This window comes from Poecilia reticulata, linkage group LG2 (assembly GCF_000633615.1).
Source record: "Poecilia reticulata strain Guanapo linkage group LG2, Guppy_female_1.0+MT, whole genome shotgun sequence".
Taxonomy (NCBI): domain Eukaryota; kingdom Metazoa; phylum Chordata; class Actinopteri; order Cyprinodontiformes; family Poeciliidae; genus Poecilia; species Poecilia reticulata.
Window position 1 is genome coordinate 690,656 of NC_024332.1, and position 20,908 is coordinate 711,563.

Below are 20,908 nucleotides of genomic sequence, written 5' to 3' on the forward strand. Positions count from 1 at the left end.
CTGTTGGAATGGCCCAGTCAAAGTCCAGAATAAGTCAAACTGCAGCTCTCCATTGAAAATCGAGCTAATATCCAAATTAGAATGTGCAAAATTTTCAGTTTGTAGAGGGATAACGGTCAGGGGGTGGAAATAAGTGCATGCCACACTTTTCAGATTTTCCTCTATCACATCAAATACCAATAAAATGTTCTGGTTTGTAGTTTTAACTGGACAAAATGTTACAAGAGCAAGAAGACTGCTACATTTTGCCCCCATTTTCATTCACAATAGAAACCAGTTCTTTATAAAAACGCTTTTAATGTGTAAAAAAACATTAAGATCTGTCATTTAAAGTCTGGAAACGTTTGCTTGAAAAGGGTAAAGCAGATGTAGAACTGACAGGATGTGCTGCTACGTGGTGCAGAGTCGCTCTGCAGAAATCAGTAGTTATTTTTTTATTTCAAAACTCGCAGCTCTGTCTCGTCATGTCAGGCAGATGCGGCAGACACAAACGCCCTGAGAGGATTACTGAACCTTTGTGGAAGAGTTCACGACTTTGGGTGCGAGTTCGTTTTGACTTTCTGGTTATCCAACCCGCCGTCGCTGATGATGATGATGATGTTGATGCACCCGGAGAACTGCAGATTAAATCCAAAACTGTTTCTTTTACATCTGTCTTCCAGTTCCAAACAAAGACATCAGTTCTGAGTCTCTGTTGGGAACTTTAGAGTGAATTTTTCCAGACATGTTTGGCTTCGGGTTCTCAAAAAAAAAAAAAAAAATCCATCAAACATGACAAACGGCGCCCTACAAGAGCTTAAACACCGCAAACTTTTACATTAACTAGGATTTTATGTGTTAAACCAACATAAGGAGGACATAACTGTGCAGAGAAAGGAAAATATTTTAACAGATAAAAATCTGAAAAGTGTGGTGTGCTTTTATTTTCAGCCGCTTTCACTCATCCCCCTATTTAGGAGTATATTTTTCAGAATTAAATATTTTGTATGATTTTCCTTCAGTGCCCTATTTATGTTGGTTCATCAAATAAAATCCCAAGTTTGCAGCTGAAAATGTGGAAAAGTTAAAGTGGCAGTATTATGTAAAATATATTTTCTTTTAGCTTTACATCATGTTTTGATGTTATTTCCTCATAACAATTTCATGCATGTTTGAGAAATCCTTTGATCTCCAAGGTTACCATTCAGCTGTGCAAACGTCTGGTTCGACCTTGCTCTGCCTTCAATACGAAGCTCCTCCCCCGATCAGCTCCTTCAGACTAGCCAGCAGCAATTAGCAAACACCTGGTGGAGCTGCTGAGCTCATTACAGGAGCCACTTCTCAATGAAAACGCTGATGAAAACGTTATTAAAGGGTTAATAAAGGAGAAATGTTGTGGTCACTTCCTGAAGGCGGAGTTTCAGAAACATTAGGAGTTTCTTAAAGATACAGAGGCCCAATTTCAGAGTTAAATTACAAAGTCCAATTTCTCTTACATCATATTTGATATGTAAAGCATTTTTACAACAACTGAAGGTGGCATAATTACCTGATTGTGTTATAAAATGGTTCCATGTATCTGGAAATACAATATACTGCCCCTTTAATACTTTTGAAAGGGACTGTATACTCAGACATACAGTATTGTGCACAACCTAATCTCGATCAAACCCGTGAGTGAAATCCTGCAACAATTCTTCTTTTCACCAAGTCAAACATTAAAATAGCAATAATTTTAGACATGATATATAAATTCATTTATATATATATATATACTAATATATATTAAAAACAAAGAAAAGTACATATAAAAAACTTCAAACCCTAATTAGCAACATTTGAAAGCAACGTGACATGGTGAGGAATAAACAAACACAACAGAAAAATAGCTGGTGTCCTACACCGAGGTTTCAGACTGTAGTCGCAGGACAAACTTGTGAGATTTGGGGTCGATGTATTCCTCCGACATCTGGACGTAAGGGATCTTCCTGGACGTCACCACCAGGCAGAAGTCCACACACTTGAGCAAGAAGACGCTTCCGTCCTTCAGGCCGCTGGTGACCGATGCCTCGCTGATCAGAGTCCAGCGGCGGCCCAGCCAGTGGTCCTTGCCGTACTGCAGGGTGGGTCCCGGCGTCAGGTAGCCCTCCAGGAACGCCTGAACAGAAAACAGCACAAAGCAGGAGGAAGTAACAGACCCAATGCAGCACGCAAGATACCGCTAAAAGCTGTTAGCGACGATGATGAGCTGCTAGCTGTCAAGTTGTCAACATCTAAAATGTCAATCCTGATTGGACCATCAGAAGGTCGGGCGCTGACCTTGGGCGTCAGTTTGTTGGTGATGCAGAAGGCCAGGTGCTGCTGGATGCTCTCCATGCTGTGGCAGTGCTGCTGCTTGGTGGTCCTCAGGTACTTCTGCAGGGCGCGCGCCATGGAGGGGAAGATGGCTTGAGCCGCCTCTCGGGGGTCCATCACGTCCCCTGGGGCCTTCTTCGGCTCCTCCTCCTGCATGCGCTTGATGTGGGTGAAGGCCTCCTCTACTGCCACCACCAGTCTGGGAGGAAGCACAGCAAACAAATGAGGAACAGCTATGGCACACCTGTCCAACTCTGACTTCATTTTAAAGGGTCAGTTTTATCCATCCATCCATTTTCTTTACACCCTTGTCCCTCAGTGGGGTCGGGAGGGTTGCTGGTGCCCATCTCCAGCTAACGTTCCGGGCGAGAGGCGGGGTACAACCTGGACAGTTCGCCAGTCTGTTGCATATGTAATATCAATTTACTTTTAGCTTTACATCATGTTATGATGTTATTCCCTGGAGTTGATTCTTTCATTCATGTTTGAGAAATCCTTTAATCTCACGCATGGTTGGACTAACTAACTCTGTCTCTGTAGGTGGAGGGAGAGTTTGTTTTCCCTCCACCAAACTTTCCTCATTTGATTCCTGCCTTCAAATTTCAGATGGCGAGATAAGATGGCTCTCTAATTATGAGAATTTTGTCCTTCGTTTTTGTCGCACAAGTTTAATTTTCGTGGCTTCCAAACTCACCGCGCCCTGCGTTTGCGGACACGCCTCTCGTGCTCGGCCTCTTCGTAGTAGAGCTCGTTGTGGCTGGTGTCGCGGCGCCGGGCTGCGGCCGCGATCATGGCTCTGGACTGGGACTGGGCTATTCCCGCTGAGGCGTTGTTCCCCGGACCTGAAATCAGCAGAAATCAACAGACTTGAAGAGAAATCAAAGAAAAAGCTCATCCGTCATTGTAAAAATCACTTAAAGTCGCTCGGGTGCTTAGAAACGACATTTAATCAAGCAGATTATCGTCTCTCTCTCAAAACGCAGCAGAAAGAGAAGCAGAGGAAGCCTCTGAGCAGCTGCTGCAGAATAAAAATGAAGAATAGCGACACTCGAGGGAGGAACGACAACCGTCTACTGACTTAAGGTGGCTAACTCGAGCGGCTAACTTAAGCGCCTGAATGAATCTTGAGTACGCCTCAGGGACGGTGATAATTTAATGGAGGGGTTGTGTTACATTCCTGCCAGCTGACACCAGCGTGAAACTTTTCCCTCAACCTGTGGCATGCAGACTGAAGAGTGCTGTGTGTTTGAGCAGCAGAAACATCTCCGCATACTTACTGTCCCACAGGTAGGTTTTCAGTCTAGCCTCAAAGACGTCTTAAAGGGGTTAGCGTCAGGGCAAATGAGGAGAAATAAAGTTATTATTAAGGAGATTAACTCAGCCTGCTTGCAGTTTTGCACATTAAGTACAAATCATCCAGGCTTCATGCAACTTTCCACAATTATGTTGCATTAAGAGATCAATTTCTGCCTTCCAGCATTAAACGAGTTAATACAAGCTGCTGGGTTGAAAAGGCAGATTTTCTGCTTCATTTCGGGGCTCATTAATATATTTTTTCATCAGAAACTGTGAGTTTATCACAGAAGGTGCTGGCAACACTGTTCAGAGTGGGAGTGGTTACTGAGGGAAGAAAACGGCATGAATGTGTTTAAAAATAAAGCACAGAAATGTGTTAAATCAAGATCATAAAAGTTCCTAAAGGGCCAGAATGTATTAATAAAACCCGTTAAAATATAAATAAAGTCTTAAAATTAAATAATACTGAACATATTTACAGTCACTCCAGGATTTTATGATTGTTTTTGTGATTTTTCTTTGCAATAAAAAAGTGTTTGTGGTAGTAATTTAGAAATATTTGCTCCTATGTATGATGGCAAATGTGACTTTTTATCAGTCAACATAAAGTACGCTGTTATCTTGACGGTTCTATTTAGAGTTTAAAGGGAGAATTTTGACTTTTTACTCTCATAATTTTGACTTTTTGTCCCTCATAGTTTTGTCTTTTTTCTCATAATTTTGACTTTTTTTCCCCCAGACCCCCACACCCCAAATTCTGATATTTGATCTTAGAAGATTAAAGTCAGAATAATTCTGGTACATTCTAAGAAAAAAGTCTAAATTCTGAGAAAATAAAAGTCAAAATTTTGTGAAAAAATAATTTAAAAAATGTCTATGGCCCAAATTCTCTTCCGTTAAAAACTGCTTTCATTGAAATGATAAAATATGATTTAAGCGTACAATGGCTAATTTCAAGGTTCTGTTTACTTGTCCTGTGGGCCACATAAGACCTCATGGCGGGCCAAATTAGGCCCACTGGCCTTGGGTTTGACACTGATGTGCAGAAGTGTTATAAAAAGCCCAAATACGCTCCAGACGACTCACCGTCCACGTTGTAGACCTTGAGGCCGGCCAGGTGCTTGGCCGCCCGGGACTTGGATGCAGAAAGCAGAGCCGGGTTGTGGATGGGGAAGTCGCAGTAGTAGTGCTCTATGACGGCCAGGGCGGCCCGCTGAATACTGGAGGAAACAAGAGGAAGCAGAATCAGAGAGGCGTTGAGGCCCAAAGCTGCTCTGGACTGATGGACAAGGAAACAGGAAAACACGCCACAAGACATTTCCCTTTCAGTATAAGGTACTAGAAACCTGCTGCAGGTCTGAAAATGCTCCTGAGGAAGACGAAATAACAGATGGAGGAGATTTTTGGCTCACTTTCAAATATATATGACTCAAAAAGAAGCATTTCTTGAGGATTAAAGCGCCGCCCAGCAGGGAGCATGAAGGAACCATGGAGGAATCATGAAAAACAAATTAGAAAGTATTTACACTCCTTCAGCCTTTCACATTTAATCAGTGAACAACTACAAACAGATTATTTCACTTATTAAAAGGCAAAACTGTCTTGTTATAAATAAAAAAATGAAACTAGAACTTATTTCCTAATTGAAAAGTTACTTGTAAGTTGGTTTTGTCTTATTCCAAGTGTTATAAGATATTTACAATAGAAACTAGACAAAAAAATGTTTTCAGTGTAAGTAGTTGGAAAATAATTAGTAATTTTCAATCTTTTCACTAAAAAGTGTAGTTAGTTATGCTCTCCACAAATACGGATTTAAAGGAAGAACTAATTCTGAATATACTTTTATTTATTTTAACATTTTGATGTGTATTGGCTGCATTTAGCTAGACGTAATGTTTGAATTGTTGATTTTTGTGTTTTCATCATGTAAAGCACTTTGAACCGCCTCGTTGGTGAAACAAATAAACTTGGCTGATATTTATCCAACTATTATAAAGTCTGAAATAAAAAGGTGTGTATCAAATATTTAGTTTGTGGTTGTAACATGATAAAACCTGGACGTGTTCACAGTGGATTAATGCTGCAGCAGTAAAATTAATGGCTTTGTGGGGAATTTCCCAAATGTTTTGTCACATTTCAAAGAGAAGGATCAACAGGAAACCACTTCATGTATTTTCTCTAGATTTACTTAATGAAGGTCGCCGTCGCAGCTCTTCCTGACAGGTTGGTGACAGATGAGCTGCAGCTCAAAAAGTCATTCACTTTTCTAAATATTAAGCTCTTCTTCTTAGATTTGACTGCAATCAGCTGTGAATCTGCCCAGATGACAGGATGACCCTCCATGTTTTCAAACGTGAAACTTGATGTCATGAGAGACGAGTCGGCAGCTGCAGCTTGGATCGGCATCGCTGCGTGCCGGGTCTTGTCTTCCACAGCCCAGGACTATTAAACCGACTGTACACAGGCAGGCTGTTTTCACATGTTATACTCCATAAATCATCTGCTCTTATAATATAATAAGCTGCCTCGCGTTCCAGGAAGCGCTATTAATCACCTCAAACTGGTAACGCCAGCAGTTTATAATTAGTAGCTAAACTTAGACAACTGTAAATAGTATTAACGTTGTTAGTTTAAATGTTATAGTTTTTGTTATTGTAGTATTTAAAACAGTAACCTAAAAGTTAGCTGCACTAAATCTAAAGCACAAATAATAGACATAAGTCATGCTAACGCTAAAATGCTAACTTTAATTAAGATTATTAGATTTATGTTTATTTTATGTTTTTTGCTTTATTTGGTTCCTTTAAGTTTGAAATAAACAGGAAACAGAACTGCAGCGTAAAAACACACTTCAAAATAAAAGCTTGAAAATAAACAAAGAATTCCTAAAATTTGGTAACCAAAATTTCAACTGATATGTAAATATAAATAAATTAGCTCTTCACAATTGATACGTAAAAATGAACGCAAGTGCGCTGAATATTTTCAAAGTTAGCAAAAGCGCTAAACGATGAGCCGCTATTAATGCATTAGCTGTCCACTGCAAAACAGGTTTATAAAAACGTTTGAGCACCAAACAGTTCCTCTATAAACGCTCCACATTTTGCTGCTCTTTCCCATCAGACGAGGTACTTTCGATCTTTTCTTGCCCCCTTTAAGTACAGGAAACCCTGGTCCACCCTTTCCAAACGGAAATGAGATAATCCTGCTCTTTTGCTTTGTGGGCTGGTGTGGAAACTTTAAACACGACACGACACGACGGTGCATTTGTGAAGCGGTGGTAATCGGCTCTGGATGAGGAATTTCCATCCAAGTTAACTGCTTAGCGCCTTTATTCTGTTCCAGATATTAAACACGCTCTCCATGCAGAGGTTTGTGTCCAGCCTTTTGTCTGCTAACTTAATATCACCAGCCTACAGCATGCGCTTCCTATTATCCCAGACGAGGATAACAGCGTGACCTCTGACCCACTGATGGAGGCTCTTTATCCGCACTCTGTCCTCCTTCTGCTTCCACTTTCTGCTTTCAGCGACGGCTCATTTACCGCATCACAAACGTTACAATCTCACTCCTTCTGTCGCGTTCGGTGTCAGATGAGCAGAGGAGCCCAAAAAAATCACTAAAACAAAAGTTTTAAAACAAAAATGTCAGTCTGATTTAATTTCAGAGAGAGAGAAAAAAATCTGAGTAGTTTTGATTTAGTTTTTAGTTCAAATAATTTAGATACAGCTCTGGAAAAAATGAAGAGACCACTAAAAATGATCAGCTTCTCCGATTTTACTTTTCACAGGTTTATGTTTGAGTAAAATGAACATTGTTCTTTTATTCTATGAACTACTGACAACGTGTCTCCGAAATTACAAGCAATAATTTATCTGTATTTATTAGCAGAAAAATAACGAAACAGATGCAGCGCTTTCCTCAAACAAGTTCATATTCATTTAGAAAAAACAATACTAATGTTTTAACTCAGTTCAGAAACCGATATTTGATGGAAAAACAAGGTTTTCAATGGAGAGGTGCATTTTACTAACTTACCAGTAACCTTTTAGCAACATATTGTTTTAATAATAGTCAATAAATCTTTCATATTGATGAAAAAGTTCTAGTTTCAGTGGCAGATTATTTCACTAAAAACCATTCATTTTTCCTATATTGTCTGTGAAATAATCTGAATATTGAACAGGTTCTTTTTCATCAATATTAAGGATTTATTGGCTCTAAACAATAACTACTTCTAAGCTGTTTATTTAAGATATTCACACTTGAATCTCCAACAGCTACGAATGTTTTTGCAGTAAGCTGTACGCTCATAATGTGACGAAAGCGAATGAGCAACATGAGAAGTGCACCTGCATGTTGGCTTTAAGTTGTAAAGAATTCGGGTCAGATTTCTGGTAGCCGTCATGAAAAGAAGCTTCATCCATAAATCCATCAGGTTTTATCGTAAGCCATGAGCAACAGGCGTGTGAGAAACCGCGACCCAGAGCTGCTGCGTTCAGCTAAAAACGCTGATTTCACGTAGAGCTGACATAAACACGGTTTTGCTTTCCTCCACATCAACAAACACGACTCTGTTGGATTCTTCAACATGACTCCTGCATTAACTATTAAACCTTTTTTTCTATTCCTCCAGTGTTTTCTCCTCTTTCCTCTTCTCTGAAGTCTTCCCCTCCTCATCCTGAACTGAAAAATTCATTTTCATTTTGTCTTTGAGGCTCAACCCGATGAAATCCTTCCTCTCACTGTGGAATATTCAACCATCTTTGACTTGAGGTGTCCCAGTTTCTGGGTTTCATTCTGCCTTCGTCTCCTTCACATGTTTTTGTTTTTGCCTTCTCGTCGATATTCGTACACTTCTCTTCCTCCGTCTTGTTGTTTCAGGAAGTCCTGAGATTTCCAGGTTTGTCAGTCACTAATTGAGAAAATACATTCTCACATAGAAAGCTATCCAAACCAACCTGCACGTATGTGAACCAGACAAATAGAGTGTTGTTTTTCTATCTGAGCACACGCAGAATGTTAGTTAGTGAACAATGCAACGTTCCTTTAAAAAAGCATGTTTTATTCTCAGATATGGACATAATCTTATTTAAAAATTGTTCAGCTTCAACACTGATTGTTCACAGGAGACCCAAAGTAGCTAATTTGCTACTAGCATAGCTTTTCACTTTGTGCTTTGGCTAACTGCACAGACTTAGCTTCTCCAAAATAACTAAATTAAAGGTTCCAGATAAACTCTAATATAATTTTCTGTTTTGTAAACTTTTATTTGTGTTGAGGTTTTTGTTATTGATTGCTAAAAAATTTTTCAAGCAGTTTATAGTCATGCTTTTATTTTGGCAGTTCTGTTTTCTCTCCTCATTCTCTCTTTAAAAAAAAACACTGTTAAGCAAGTGTTATAAATAAATGAACAAATTAATACAGGAACAAACAACAAAGGGTGTAAATTGCATAATGCTAAAATTTCAAAAAAGTTTTTGAGAGCCATTTTGTTGGTACTCTTATCTACATGGTTGAATTTAGTGCATTGAATATGACTAATGCTAACACTAATTAGCATTATTGCTAGCTAGCATTAGCATGCTAATGAGTGAGAATGCAAGAAAGCATTAGCGTAACTGATGCAAATTAGCACTAAGCATTAGCTACACTTAGCACTTTAGCTTTAGCATAGCTAATGTTCAAGGTTAGCACAACTAGCTTTTTAGCTAGCGGTGCCCAACACTGTAACCTTTCCAAACTAATAAATGTTAATGCTTTCTCATCTCTTCTTGAATTGCTTTAGATCAGAAAACAATGTTTTGTTTTTTAGATCTTTTAGTCGACTTCATATTGTTAGCCAGGTTCTGATTGTACAGGTCTGGAAAAAATCAGTCTGGTGAATAAAACTGAGTCAAATTATAGTCATTTCATAATTTCAGAAGGGTGTAAATTATATTTTCACATAGAGCCACGTTGGTTTGGTCATCAATTTCCCTTAAATGGAAAGAAAAGCAGAGGAAATCGTGGCAGGTGTTCTGCTCACCTGAGCTGTCCGAGGTTGTAGTGCCGCGTCTCGCCGTCCGTGGCGCGCGTGACACAGACGGAGTAACATGGCTGGAGCTGCCGGAGCTCCAGCAGGACGACGGCCAGGTAGTGGATGAAAAGCAGAGCGTCCACCAGGGACACCGCGTACTGCACAATGTCCTTGTAGTCCGGGTCCTACGGGAACAAACATGGCTCATTTTTAACCAAATAATCATTCTCTGAATATGCAGCACAAGAAGAAGCGGTGTAAAACTAGATGTAGAGCATCTGCATCCTTTTAAACCTCCACCAAATGGGATTTAAAATTATGACTCACACAGTAAACACATCACTGCAGGGAGCAGAAATCTGTGTTTTGCTTGACATTAAAAATAAATATGTCTGCAGCGTATCAAACCTCTTAAAATGTCTCTGAAGAATACCCTCCATTTCCAGCTCTACTTTTTAGTTTCAGCAGAGAAAGCCGTAGGTCTTTTCACGTACTTGTGAATGGAGTATCCGGACGCTGTAGAAGAGCCAGTAGGAGGTGACGAAGAGGAGCACCAGCACCGCCAGCAGGATCCTGAAGACGAAGACGCGCGGGAGGCCCGCCCGCGCCGGCCGGAAGAAGAGCGCCCAGACCGCCAGCAGCAGGATGAGCAGCTTGAAGGCCACGGAGATGACGAGCCCCTCGCAGGCCGTCTCGCAGCGCTGCTGCTTGTCCGGCCAGAGGATGTGAGGCAACACGAGGAAGGCGAGCGGCGTGAAGAACACCAGCAGGCCCAGGATCACGGCAATGGAGCGGGTGACATAGCGGCGGCAGTCCAGCCCCACGCTGTCCTCCAGGTCTTTGGTGATGCGGACGATGTCCTCCTGGGACAAGCTGTGCTCCGAGGTGCCGGTGACGGCGGTGGTGGTCTCCCCCCAGTTATCATCCTGAATCAATAAATCAATTAGTCAGTTAACTGGAAACGAAAGTCTTCAGTTTGCTGCGTTAGTCCCAATAACTTCATTGATTTGTTTATTTACATAAACTTCCAGAAAACTGTAAAACAGCCGGAACACTGAGTCCCTTTAAATCCAGACCCGAGTTGCTTTGGAACTGTAATAAATGACACACTAGCCAACATTTTGATGTGTAATGACAGCATTTAGCAAAATGTAATGTTTCAGTTGTTGATTTCTGTGTTTGATTGGTTATTTGAGTGTTAAATGTTCATTAGAACTTACAATTTATTCATCTTTGAGAATCTATTCTTCAATTTTTATGCCATTACCGTTATATTACTTGAAAATGGTCTCAAAATAACAATATTATATAATTTACCGCAATAATTTCTGGAACAATTCATCATCAGACATAATGACTGTAAGTAAAAGATACAACATTTTACTGTTTTTAGACATTTTAAGTCAATTTTAGCTAAAAAAAAACAATTAACTATTGGAATTGATTGACTTTTAGAGAAGCAATTTTGAATAAAAATGCATTTTCTGCACGTTAAGACGCTTTTTTATCCATTTTAGGCCTACAAGAAAGAAAGAAGTGTGGTTCAAGTGGAAGAAGAAAACAGAAGTGAGGAGCTGCCAAGTGGGCCATGTGCTGACGTCTGAGTCTGACTGCATCCGCTGATAACGGCGCTTAAAACAACAGACATAAGGAAGCTTCACACAGCAACCGCAGCGCGGGCGAATGGAGGCTGAGAATAGAACATTGCATGAAAGAACAACACTGACATGTGATACAATATGTACCAGAAACATAATTTTATTGAAATATGTGATTTTGTAAAGTGCAGATCTTAATCAAGAGCAGGGAACGAGCTTTTGTGAGATTTCTCATGAAATCACATGAAAAATCTTATTTTCCAAAAAAAATTTTATGACAAAAAATTATTACAGATTTTTTTTTTGTAATAAAATTGTTTTGGTTTTAACTCAGAAATTAAAGTTCATGAAGTTGATTTAACAAGAGACAAGTCGTCTAAACATTGTTTTTTTTTAAAGTCATTAATCTTGAATTTTAACTTAATACTGAAATTTAAACCAAATAATTATTTCACAACATGCAAGGCAAAAACAGACCAAGATATAAAGTTATGAGGAAATGTTTATATTTTAAGGATAAAATGACAATAATTTCTATAAGTAACAAACAAATAACAAAATTGGGGAAAAGAAAATTTTTCCAAATCAGTTTCTTTCAATAAAAAAACGTATGAAACTTCAACAAAAACTGCAGGTGTGTGTCAGGTGAATTTCTGGTTTGTAAACACATGTAACAGAGTTTATTCCAGATTAAGGGTAAACTTTCTGGACAATCCTGTGTGTCAAAACACAAACTGTAGGCAAAAGTTAGTTAAGAGCTAAAGAGGGAAAGAGGAAAAGGAATAAAGAGAAAACAAGAAAAGTCTCCTACACCTGCAGAAAGAGAAACAAATCCCCCAAAGTGGACTGTATGAATTAAAAAAACCAAAATTATTTGATTTCTGAGATTTGCGAATACTTTGAGGATTTTATTCCATTTATAGGTGCAGCAGAATATCAGTCAGAGCTGCTGACATGTCGGCTCTTCACCTCAGATTCATCTGGCTTTTCACCTGCGGCTATAAATCTCCGTGTCACTTTCCGCATTTCTCCAGAGAGAGAAATGTCCACCGGCCGACCTCATGAGGGCTGAACTAGGCTCTGGAATGCAGGAGCCGGGTTCACAGGGTCAGAGTTCACATGGGACCACATACCTGACATCGGCCGTTTTAAATCAAACCTCAGTCCAATTAAAACCAAAGTTCATCCTTATTCATAGGATTCAACAAATGGGGAGGAATTGCAGCTGCAAGGCAAAGGGAGAGCTCATTAAGCAACAAATAAATTATTTCTGCTTGAGCCAAATATGGAAGAGAGAGTTTGCAGAAGAGAACAACATGAGAGTAATCAGCCAGGTTAATGCAAAATGTTGGCTATTTGTCTCCTAAAAACGGGAAAAACATTTTGGTCAATATTCCACTAATGTTGAAAAACCACTATTTCACAATTACTGTGTTTTTATCAAATAAGAAACGCGGCATGAATAAGTTTGTTCACATGATAAGTGATTAAAAAACGGCATCCTCCAACAACTTCCTGTTGTTTTCTTCTTCATAGTTAATATTGTGACTCGTGTAAAGTAAAAACAAAACGTGTTTCTGTTGCAGTTTTGAGAAATAAACCGTTTTCAAACCTCAAAAAAACTCCCACCTAAACCATTTGAAGGTGGCTTAACTTGAAACTGAAAGTCCACCTGCTGCTTTCAAAATGCAATTTAAGTCAAAAAGGAAATAGTTTTGGTTTTAACTCAGAAATTAAAGTTCCTGAAGTTGATTTAGCAACAAGAGACAAGTCGTCTTAACATCGTTTAACTTAACTAAATGCTGCAATTTAAACCAAACAATTGCAGCATTTAGAAAAAAATGGCCAAGACATAAAGTTAAGAGGAAATTTTGGTATTTTAAGGATAAAAATGACAATAATTTATATAAGTAGCAAAAAATATCAGACAAAAAAATTTTTTTGCAAATCAGTTTCTTTCAATAAAAAACTGATTAAAATTTAATAAAAGTGGGTAGAAAAGCCAGAAATATTCATACAAGTTACTCAACTTGGGGCCCAAATGAAAATCTGCCCAGGGCCCCCAAAAAGGCTTTGGCCAGCCCTGCCTCAATGTTCATTTTATTCGTTCTTTTGTTGGTTTGGTGTGGATGTTCAATAACCAGACGGCCAATTAAAAACAGAAAAACAATTGATTCAGGGAAGTACAGACATAGAAATCCTCTGCACACTCACACATGCACACGCACGTGTGCACACGCACACACACGCACACACACACACACACAGTGCACCGTGAAAACACACACCGCTACCCAGAAGCTGTCAGATCTGCTCTTATTCTACAGCTGCAGTGAGGATTTTGGCCCAGCAGCTCGTATTATGGAAGGAGCTGAAATTAAATAAAATATTCAACAGGAAAGGAAGAATAAAAAGATTTTTTTAAAAAGAAAGAGAGAGAATGTGCCTCACCGATTTACTCAACATTAATCATACGAAGATTAAGACCTAGATAAAAAAGTACAGTTCAAACAGAGGTGAAGATGTTGCTTCAGCCATGAAAAGTCAGTTTTCAGTTTTAAATTCTGGTTTTTAAAGAGTTAATGACACAATCTGACGTCTTAAAAAGCCTTTTTAAGGCTTTTTAACCTTTAAACATAAAAATATATATGTTATATAATCATAATCAGATGATGTTAAAACAAAAATGTATCATTAGAATAAACTTTGCATGCTATAAGATGACAGAATGCCAACTTCGTCTCAACTTTCTTTCTTAAATTCAATAAAAAAGTTCTCAGAGTAAGCGGCTACATACCAGAATATCATTAGTGCTGATTTAGATCTCAGGACTGACAAATTATACAAACTAAAGGCATAAAAAATTGCTCTAATCCAGCAGAGAGGCAAACATCCATAACAAAAACAAGAGTCTATGTTACAAATTCAAAGTAAAAGCACAACAGAAGTCGGCAGATTAGATGCAAAAGGATTTTTGTCTGATAAAAATCCCTAAAAACTGTAAACTAAATGCTTCAACATGGAAAATTTGATGCTGAGCGTCAAACGCTCATTTAAACCAACTTTACGCTACATTAAAATGTCCAAATTAAAAACCATGCCAACGTTTAAAACCTCAGATTTTCGGAAATGTCAGAAAAGCAACGTTTTAAACAACATTTAGGTAAAATGTTCATTTTCTTTGTTTAAAAAAATGGCTTTGTCACTATTTATTTTAGGAATTATGTGATTTTTTTCTGCTCAGTTCTGCAGATTTACAGATTTTAATCTGGGTGAACTTTAAACTGACTCTTTCTATTAACGTAATAAGTTAATAGAGAGACAAGAAAGCAGGTCAGAGGAACCTGCATGAGATCCATAGCTTAGAATGGTCTAGTCAAAGTCAAGATTGAATTGACTTTAAAAAAGAATGCATGTTTCCAGATGCATTGCAACGAATCTGAGTGAAATTGAGGGAAATTTAAGTTTCTAGATGTGCAAAAACTGATAGAAACTCATCCAGAAAATTTCCAAATAGCATTTACATCACATGTGTCAAAGTCAAGGGGCGTGGACCAAATCCAGCCCACTGTTGCTTCTAATGTGGCCCTCTAGATTCTAGACTAAACACTAATTGTGCTTAAATATTATGTCATAAATCAAATTAATGTAGTTTTCTCTGTTTACTGCTAATTATAACAATCAGTCTTTCCAGTTTCTTGAGAATTATTGAGGAATTTCTTGCAAAATCAAGACAAAATACTGGAGAGCCTGGAAAGATGTTCAATAATATTATATAAGTTTAAGAATTCATTGACATTTTAACAGTTTGTGAACAGGTTTTATCAATACACTTTGGCACAACCGGCCCTTTAAGAGCCTTAATGATGGTGATTCGGTCCAAAACGAAAATGAGTGTGACGCCCGTGATTTAACTGAAGTATGAGCCCAATTATTTTGATTTTTTAAAGCGTTTGTGTTTTTATTTCACACAAATCATGAATAACAGTCACCACAAAGTAAGAAAATCTTTTAAAAAATCCAATGAGTATGAAGGGTTAGATGGTTCTTTCTCTGCTGGAGTATAAATAACATCTATTGTCCGTCACAGTAAATGAAGCGTCCACTAAAAGCCTGATTTCTGTTGTTCAGCTCTAAGTGCAGGAACGCTGTTTACTCCTGGGAGGCTGACAAGGTGCGTGAGTCTGTTTGTGAAAAATACAGCAACATGCATTCCCCAGGAGCTCCTCGCTGCAGCTTCAACACGGTGGATGATGTGTGCGGCTGCCAGGAACTTGTCAGGACAAGGAAGGAAACAAGGAAAAAACATGACAATGGAAAACTGAACCAACTTGGAGAGTTGGGACAAGAAATACTGAAAAATATTCAATAAAAACCTGCTAAATTTTCTGTAAATATGTTTATGGGTCGTGATCAGGAGACACCTGTGTTTTCTTTCCAGTCTGGCTGCTTTCATAAACATCCCGTGTTGCAGCAGCGTTGGATCTAAGAGCGCCACATGTAAACAGAGCCGTTTAAAGTTTACGCCTGAGCGCAAACGCACCCCAGATCATGCAGATGATTTCATTAGGAACTAAAACAACTCTGAAAATTAAAAGTCAACATCTGTTGTTGGCAGCGAATTAAGAGCCAGCGAGTAATCCGGTCGCTACGGCGGTAATCAGATTAGCCAACCGACGTGTCAATCGTACCTGGCTCGTTTTAGAGTTTAGAGGTGAGCTCCTGCGGATTTCTTCTTCTATGGTGCTGATGATCACCTCCTTTACTTCCTCTACTGCCTCTCCAACCTCCAGCACCTGCAGAACCTCGTCTCCTTCCTCCATCACCGTTGGCGACAGCATCCGAAATAATCCGGTTTCTGAACTTCAGCTTGGCGCTCCAGTCGGTACTGAACCACGGCGATTCATCCCGGAGTGTGACCTCACCGACTGTCCGTCCGCCCCCCTACCCCTCGCTTTATCCGTCTTTATATAGAAACCTCTCCCATCATGCCTCAGGAGGTATTGTATGGGACGGCATGCTCACTTGGCGCATAATGTGAGGGGCTTTGTGAGGGAAGACGCGGAGCGAAGCAGCACAGGGAGATGAAGAGGAGTTGGGAAGGAGGGGGTGAAGAGCCAATCACAGTCTGCGCTCGTCTCTCTCCTCAGCACCACTCTACGATTATTGCTTCTGACCCAGTGAGCACCGCGGCGTCTCCGTGCCGCCACGGGAACCGTCACATGCGTGTTCACGTGTGTTCGTGTGTGTGTGTGCTTCTGGGGAGGTAAAACACAGCCACTCCAAACGCTCGATGTCATCAGAGTCAGGTCGCGGTCTCTTTTGTTTTATGAACTATTTAGATTTCTCAAAGTTTCAACTCTGCTACACCAGAGTTCAGATCAGGTTACAAATACTTTAGAGATGCATCATTTCTGCTTGTTTTGTTTGTCACCTTTCACTAATTTCACATTTTTGTGGCTCATAGCTCTGCTTAATAAATCAATTAAACAAATGATAAATTATAACGAGCTCATCGTTCATCGTTTTTCTTCTTCAGTTTGGTCTCAAGTAGCTCCATTTTTGAAGGATCATTTTGTTAACAGGGACTTCATAATTAATTTTAATTGTTGTTTAGTTTATTTATTTTGGATGTTTCAAATGTCTTCCAGTTCCAATGTTCAATGTTCATTAGAATTTAAAGTTTATTGATATTGAGAATTTGTTCTTACATTATTATTCCATTATATTCCTCTAAAATGGTATCAAAGCAACATTATCATTTGTCGCAATAACTTCTGGGACAATTTATCATCCATTAAAATCCATTATTGTGACCATCCTAATGTTTGGTTTCCTCTGATATGGCATCCCATTCCGACCAAAAACCCTGAGGAGCATATTTCTTTGTGCCTCACTCTAACCGTACAATAATAGGTCGATTAATACTTCAGTACTACTGAAGCTGGCTACAAAATAGAGGAAAACTAAACTTGTGTTTGAGGTAGACTGTAGAACATCACTCACAATGTGCCTAATAGATGATCTCACGTAGATTCAAGATGGATGTAGAAAGTCAAGGTGAGTGGAGAAATTGCCAAAAAGGCAAAGTCATTCAAAGCCACCTTGACTCAATATTCCTTCCAACTCATTGAACCATGCTCAACCAAGACAGGAAAAAGCTTGGAGACCCGATATTACTTGTAGCTACATCCATAAACGCTCTGAAATTAGAGCCAGGTCAGACTCACCAGGAAGAAGGGGTCCCAAACGTGAACGCAAGCTCTCTGCCTCTTCCACGTCCTGGACATTTCTGCGTCTGTGTCTGCACTCTTCCAGTGTACGGAGGTGAACCTACCTGTGCATTCGTCTCCAGAGGAGTGCAGAGCGCTCCGCGTTGCTTGTACCTTATGGTCCATGTGCAACGTTCAGCTCTAGTTGGCAAACAGCTGAGATCACAGAGCAGCTGAGGTTAATTAGCGACAATGAACTGAACCTCAGGGAGGGAGGAAGGTCAGCGAGGAAGCAGAGTTGGGAATTATGGGACTCAATGGAGATCGCCGAGAAAGAAAGAGAGGATATGATTTGGATTTCATCCTTTGGAGAATGTGAGAAATCCATAAATTCAGTTGGAAGCAATTCAAAGAAAACAGGCAATTCAAGCCAGATTACTCCCAAATGTTATCGCTCTGATCATTGGCACAAACAGCAACAAAGAAAATGAGTAAAATCACACGGCTTCATACAACATCAGGGTTTCCTCCTGTGTTTTATAAGCCTGGCGGGCGATCAGGCTGTACTTGAGTCCCCACCAGACTAAGGATTCTTTGTTTATATATTTCAGTTTTTTTATGTTTGGATTTAAGCCTTTATTGTTAGTGGATATGAATTGCTAGTAATGTCTTCCAATAACACACAATTACCTTGTGATATTTTCAAATTTCCTGTCAATTTGTAAAACAATTTACTCAAAAAACATGACTGTCTGCTACTTCCAGTCCCATTTCTTACTCACATCATGCAACACATCCCTACACTGCAAAAACACTAAATCTTACCAAGTATTTTTGGTCTACTTTCTTGTGAAAATCTCTTAATATGCTTGAAATAAAATAAAACTAACTTATCCGATCTCTAGCTTTTCAACAAGAGATAGGAACTTGTTTTAAGTAAATAGTACTTGTTCCATTAGCAGATTATTTCCCTTTTAACATTCCATTATAATCTGCCAATATTATATTAGTAAATCTTGCTGAAAGGTTGGTTACTTGTAAGTTAGTTTTCTTATTTCAAGTGTACTAAGATACAGCTCTTGAAAAAATGAAGAGACCACTGCCACTGCACTGGACCACATTGGAAAATATTGGTAGAATATTTGGTTATTCTACCAAATATAGATTTCTGAACTCTTCCTGAGTTAAAATATTAGTTTTGTTGTTTCTAAATGAATATGGTTGTTTTCTTTGCATTATTTGAGGTCTGAAATCACTGCATCTTTTATGTTATTTTGACTATTTCTCATTTTCTGTAAATAAAAACTAACATTTTGCTTAGAATTTCAGAGACATGTAGTAAGTAGCTCATAGAATAAAAGAACAACATTCATTTTACTTAAACATAAACTTATAAAAACTACAATCAGAAAAACAAATAAATATAAGTGGTATTTGCAGTAGAAGTTAGACCAAAAATACTTAAGATTTTGTGTTTTTGTAGTGTAAGCTGAGGAACTGCCAGTCCGCCACTTAACGCCAAATCAAATCTCCAGCTAAACACGCAACAACAGGGTGATAGATTGACTATCAACTCATCAATAGCATCCAGCCAGACTGAACGACACGTTCTGCTGCTGAGGAGTCTTTTAGCAAACTCACACACATTAGCATTCAGCTTGGGGCTTTGGAGCGGATCCTGAAAACGGAGGAACCTGTTAGAACAGCTCTGCTCAAGTATATTCATCATCTCTTAACAGTATCAGATGTTTTCCCCTCATGGAGGTCCAGACGAAGGCTGCTGCTTGTTTTTTACACGTGACATGTTTACCGGATCGAACCATTTTAGGAAGCGGAGAGTGTGTGACGAATGGTCAGAAGACGGAAAAGATGAATAGAGAACGAGGATTGTTAAAGAAAGAGTTGAAACTGCTGTACAGGTATACCTTAAGGCATCTAAAAAATATTATTTAGAAGCAAAGGGACTAAAAAAAAATCCTGACCCTGATTTATATCAGAGCATAATGATGGAATAGAGTGGCCTAATTAAAATCTGGACCTACTTCCAGTTGGGAAGACTTGGAAACTGATGTGCATAGATGATCTCTGTCCAATCGGAGGGAAATGGAGCTAATTTCCAAATTAGAACAGGCAAAAAAATTAAAGTCTACACGTAAAAAGCTGATGTAGTTATTCCCCAAAAGACTTCCAGCTTCTGGGAGAGACCAGGAGACAGTGTTTGCTTTTCATGAGGATTCAGAACAAATTAATGAATAAAAAAAAAGCAAAAAAAAAAAAAAAACAGGAAGATATTTTATTAATATGTTAAATGAACCACAGAGGCTACATGCTGCCCTGGAGCTGAAGCTAAAACTGCCACACCTTCATTTTTTATCCATTCTGCAAGTAAAAAATCTGATTTATCAAAAGGAACCAAGTAGTTATGGTTTCTGTGTCAGTGCATGTCGTCTTAACAAATTGATTTAGTATTTTCTCTTGAGTTCTGAACCAGTTCTACTGGGGCATTGGCCCCGGTTGGCCCCCGTCTAGGACCGCCCATGCCTGGAGGAGTTTTCAAGAAAGCTGTAAAGTTTGCAGCAGCTCCTTCCAACAAATGGATGCTTTGTCAGGAAGGGGTTGAATAATCTGGAGCCATTAAAATTAAAGTATATTAGTTGTGTCAACGTATTTTAGTTGAGCATTTTTTCCCAACATTTTCTTTTTAACCAATCTACAAGCAAATCCTCCCAAAACCTAAACACTCCTGGTGTTAAAAAAAACTCACTCCCCAGCCGACACATTCCCATGCAATCCCCTCCCATCTCTGTCTGTTTAATAATTCCTGCGGCGAAACATCACAGACACAGTCATGAGAACGCTCTCTGCAGGATTGTGAGGACATCCCTGCCTTAAGCAACGTGATGCTTTGTCAGCCGAGACCCTGATTAAGTCCCAGCAGCGAGATGCTGAGATCAGACGGACCAAAAGAGAAACATTAGCATTCTGGAGCATATGCGAGCCCCAGACGCTGCGGCGTGAATAAGACATGATGAGCAAAATAATAAACGACGTCTGCGCTGTGTTAAAACCTGTTATGTATTCAAATTAGACACACATTCAAAGAATCTACTATCAAGAGGAAGTGAGACAAGTGGGTCAGTTAGCCTCGTGTTTTCTCAACAGTCCATTCATCTCAACACTTGATGCAAGCCTGCTGGGAAAATTTCTAGTTCAGTTAGGAATGCTAACATTGGTGCTAATGGTTAGCATAGGATGCTAAAAACCGATTAAAATGTGAAATGTCTGAATTATTTGTTTAAAACAGTAAAACTATGTTTCAGTTTTACATCATGTCATTATGTTATTCCCTTATCAAAAACACATGTCGAGAGTTTTTTGACTCTTTCATGCATGTTTGAGGAATTACTTAATCGCCATGGCAGCCATTCAGTTGTACAAAACGCCTGGGT

General features: G+C 39.1%; 1 protein-coding gene across 6 annotated transcripts in view; it reads right to left on the reverse strand.

The window, feature by feature from the left end:
* Window positions 1-1,470: 1,470 nt before the first annotated feature.
* Window positions 1,471-20,908, reverse strand: part of LOC103476653 (vang-like protein 1) — a 38,437-nt gene continuing 18,999 nt past the window's right edge. For 4 of the 6 annotated variants that reach the window (XM_008429130.2, XM_017307923.1, XM_017307924.1 and 1 more), the window contains 6 exons: window positions 10,144-10,575; window positions 9,659-9,834; window positions 4,717-4,850; window positions 3,029-3,176; window positions 2,299-2,533; window positions 1,471-2,137 (listed from right to left, as the gene is read on the reverse strand). In XM_008429130.2, coding sequence (XP_008427352.1) covers window positions 1,877-2,137; window positions 2,299-2,533; window positions 3,029-3,176; window positions 4,717-4,850; window positions 9,659-9,834; window positions 10,144-10,575 — 1,386 coding nt within the window. In that variant the 3' untranslated portion in view covers window positions 1,471-1,876. Of the gene's footprint in view, window positions 2,138-2,298; window positions 2,534-3,028; window positions 3,177-4,716; window positions 4,851-9,658; window positions 9,835-10,143; window positions 10,576-15,938; window positions 16,825-17,477; window positions 17,782-20,908 lie in introns of those variants that run through there. The other 2 variants (XM_008429138.2, XM_008429144.2) reach the window with 2 other exon arrangements.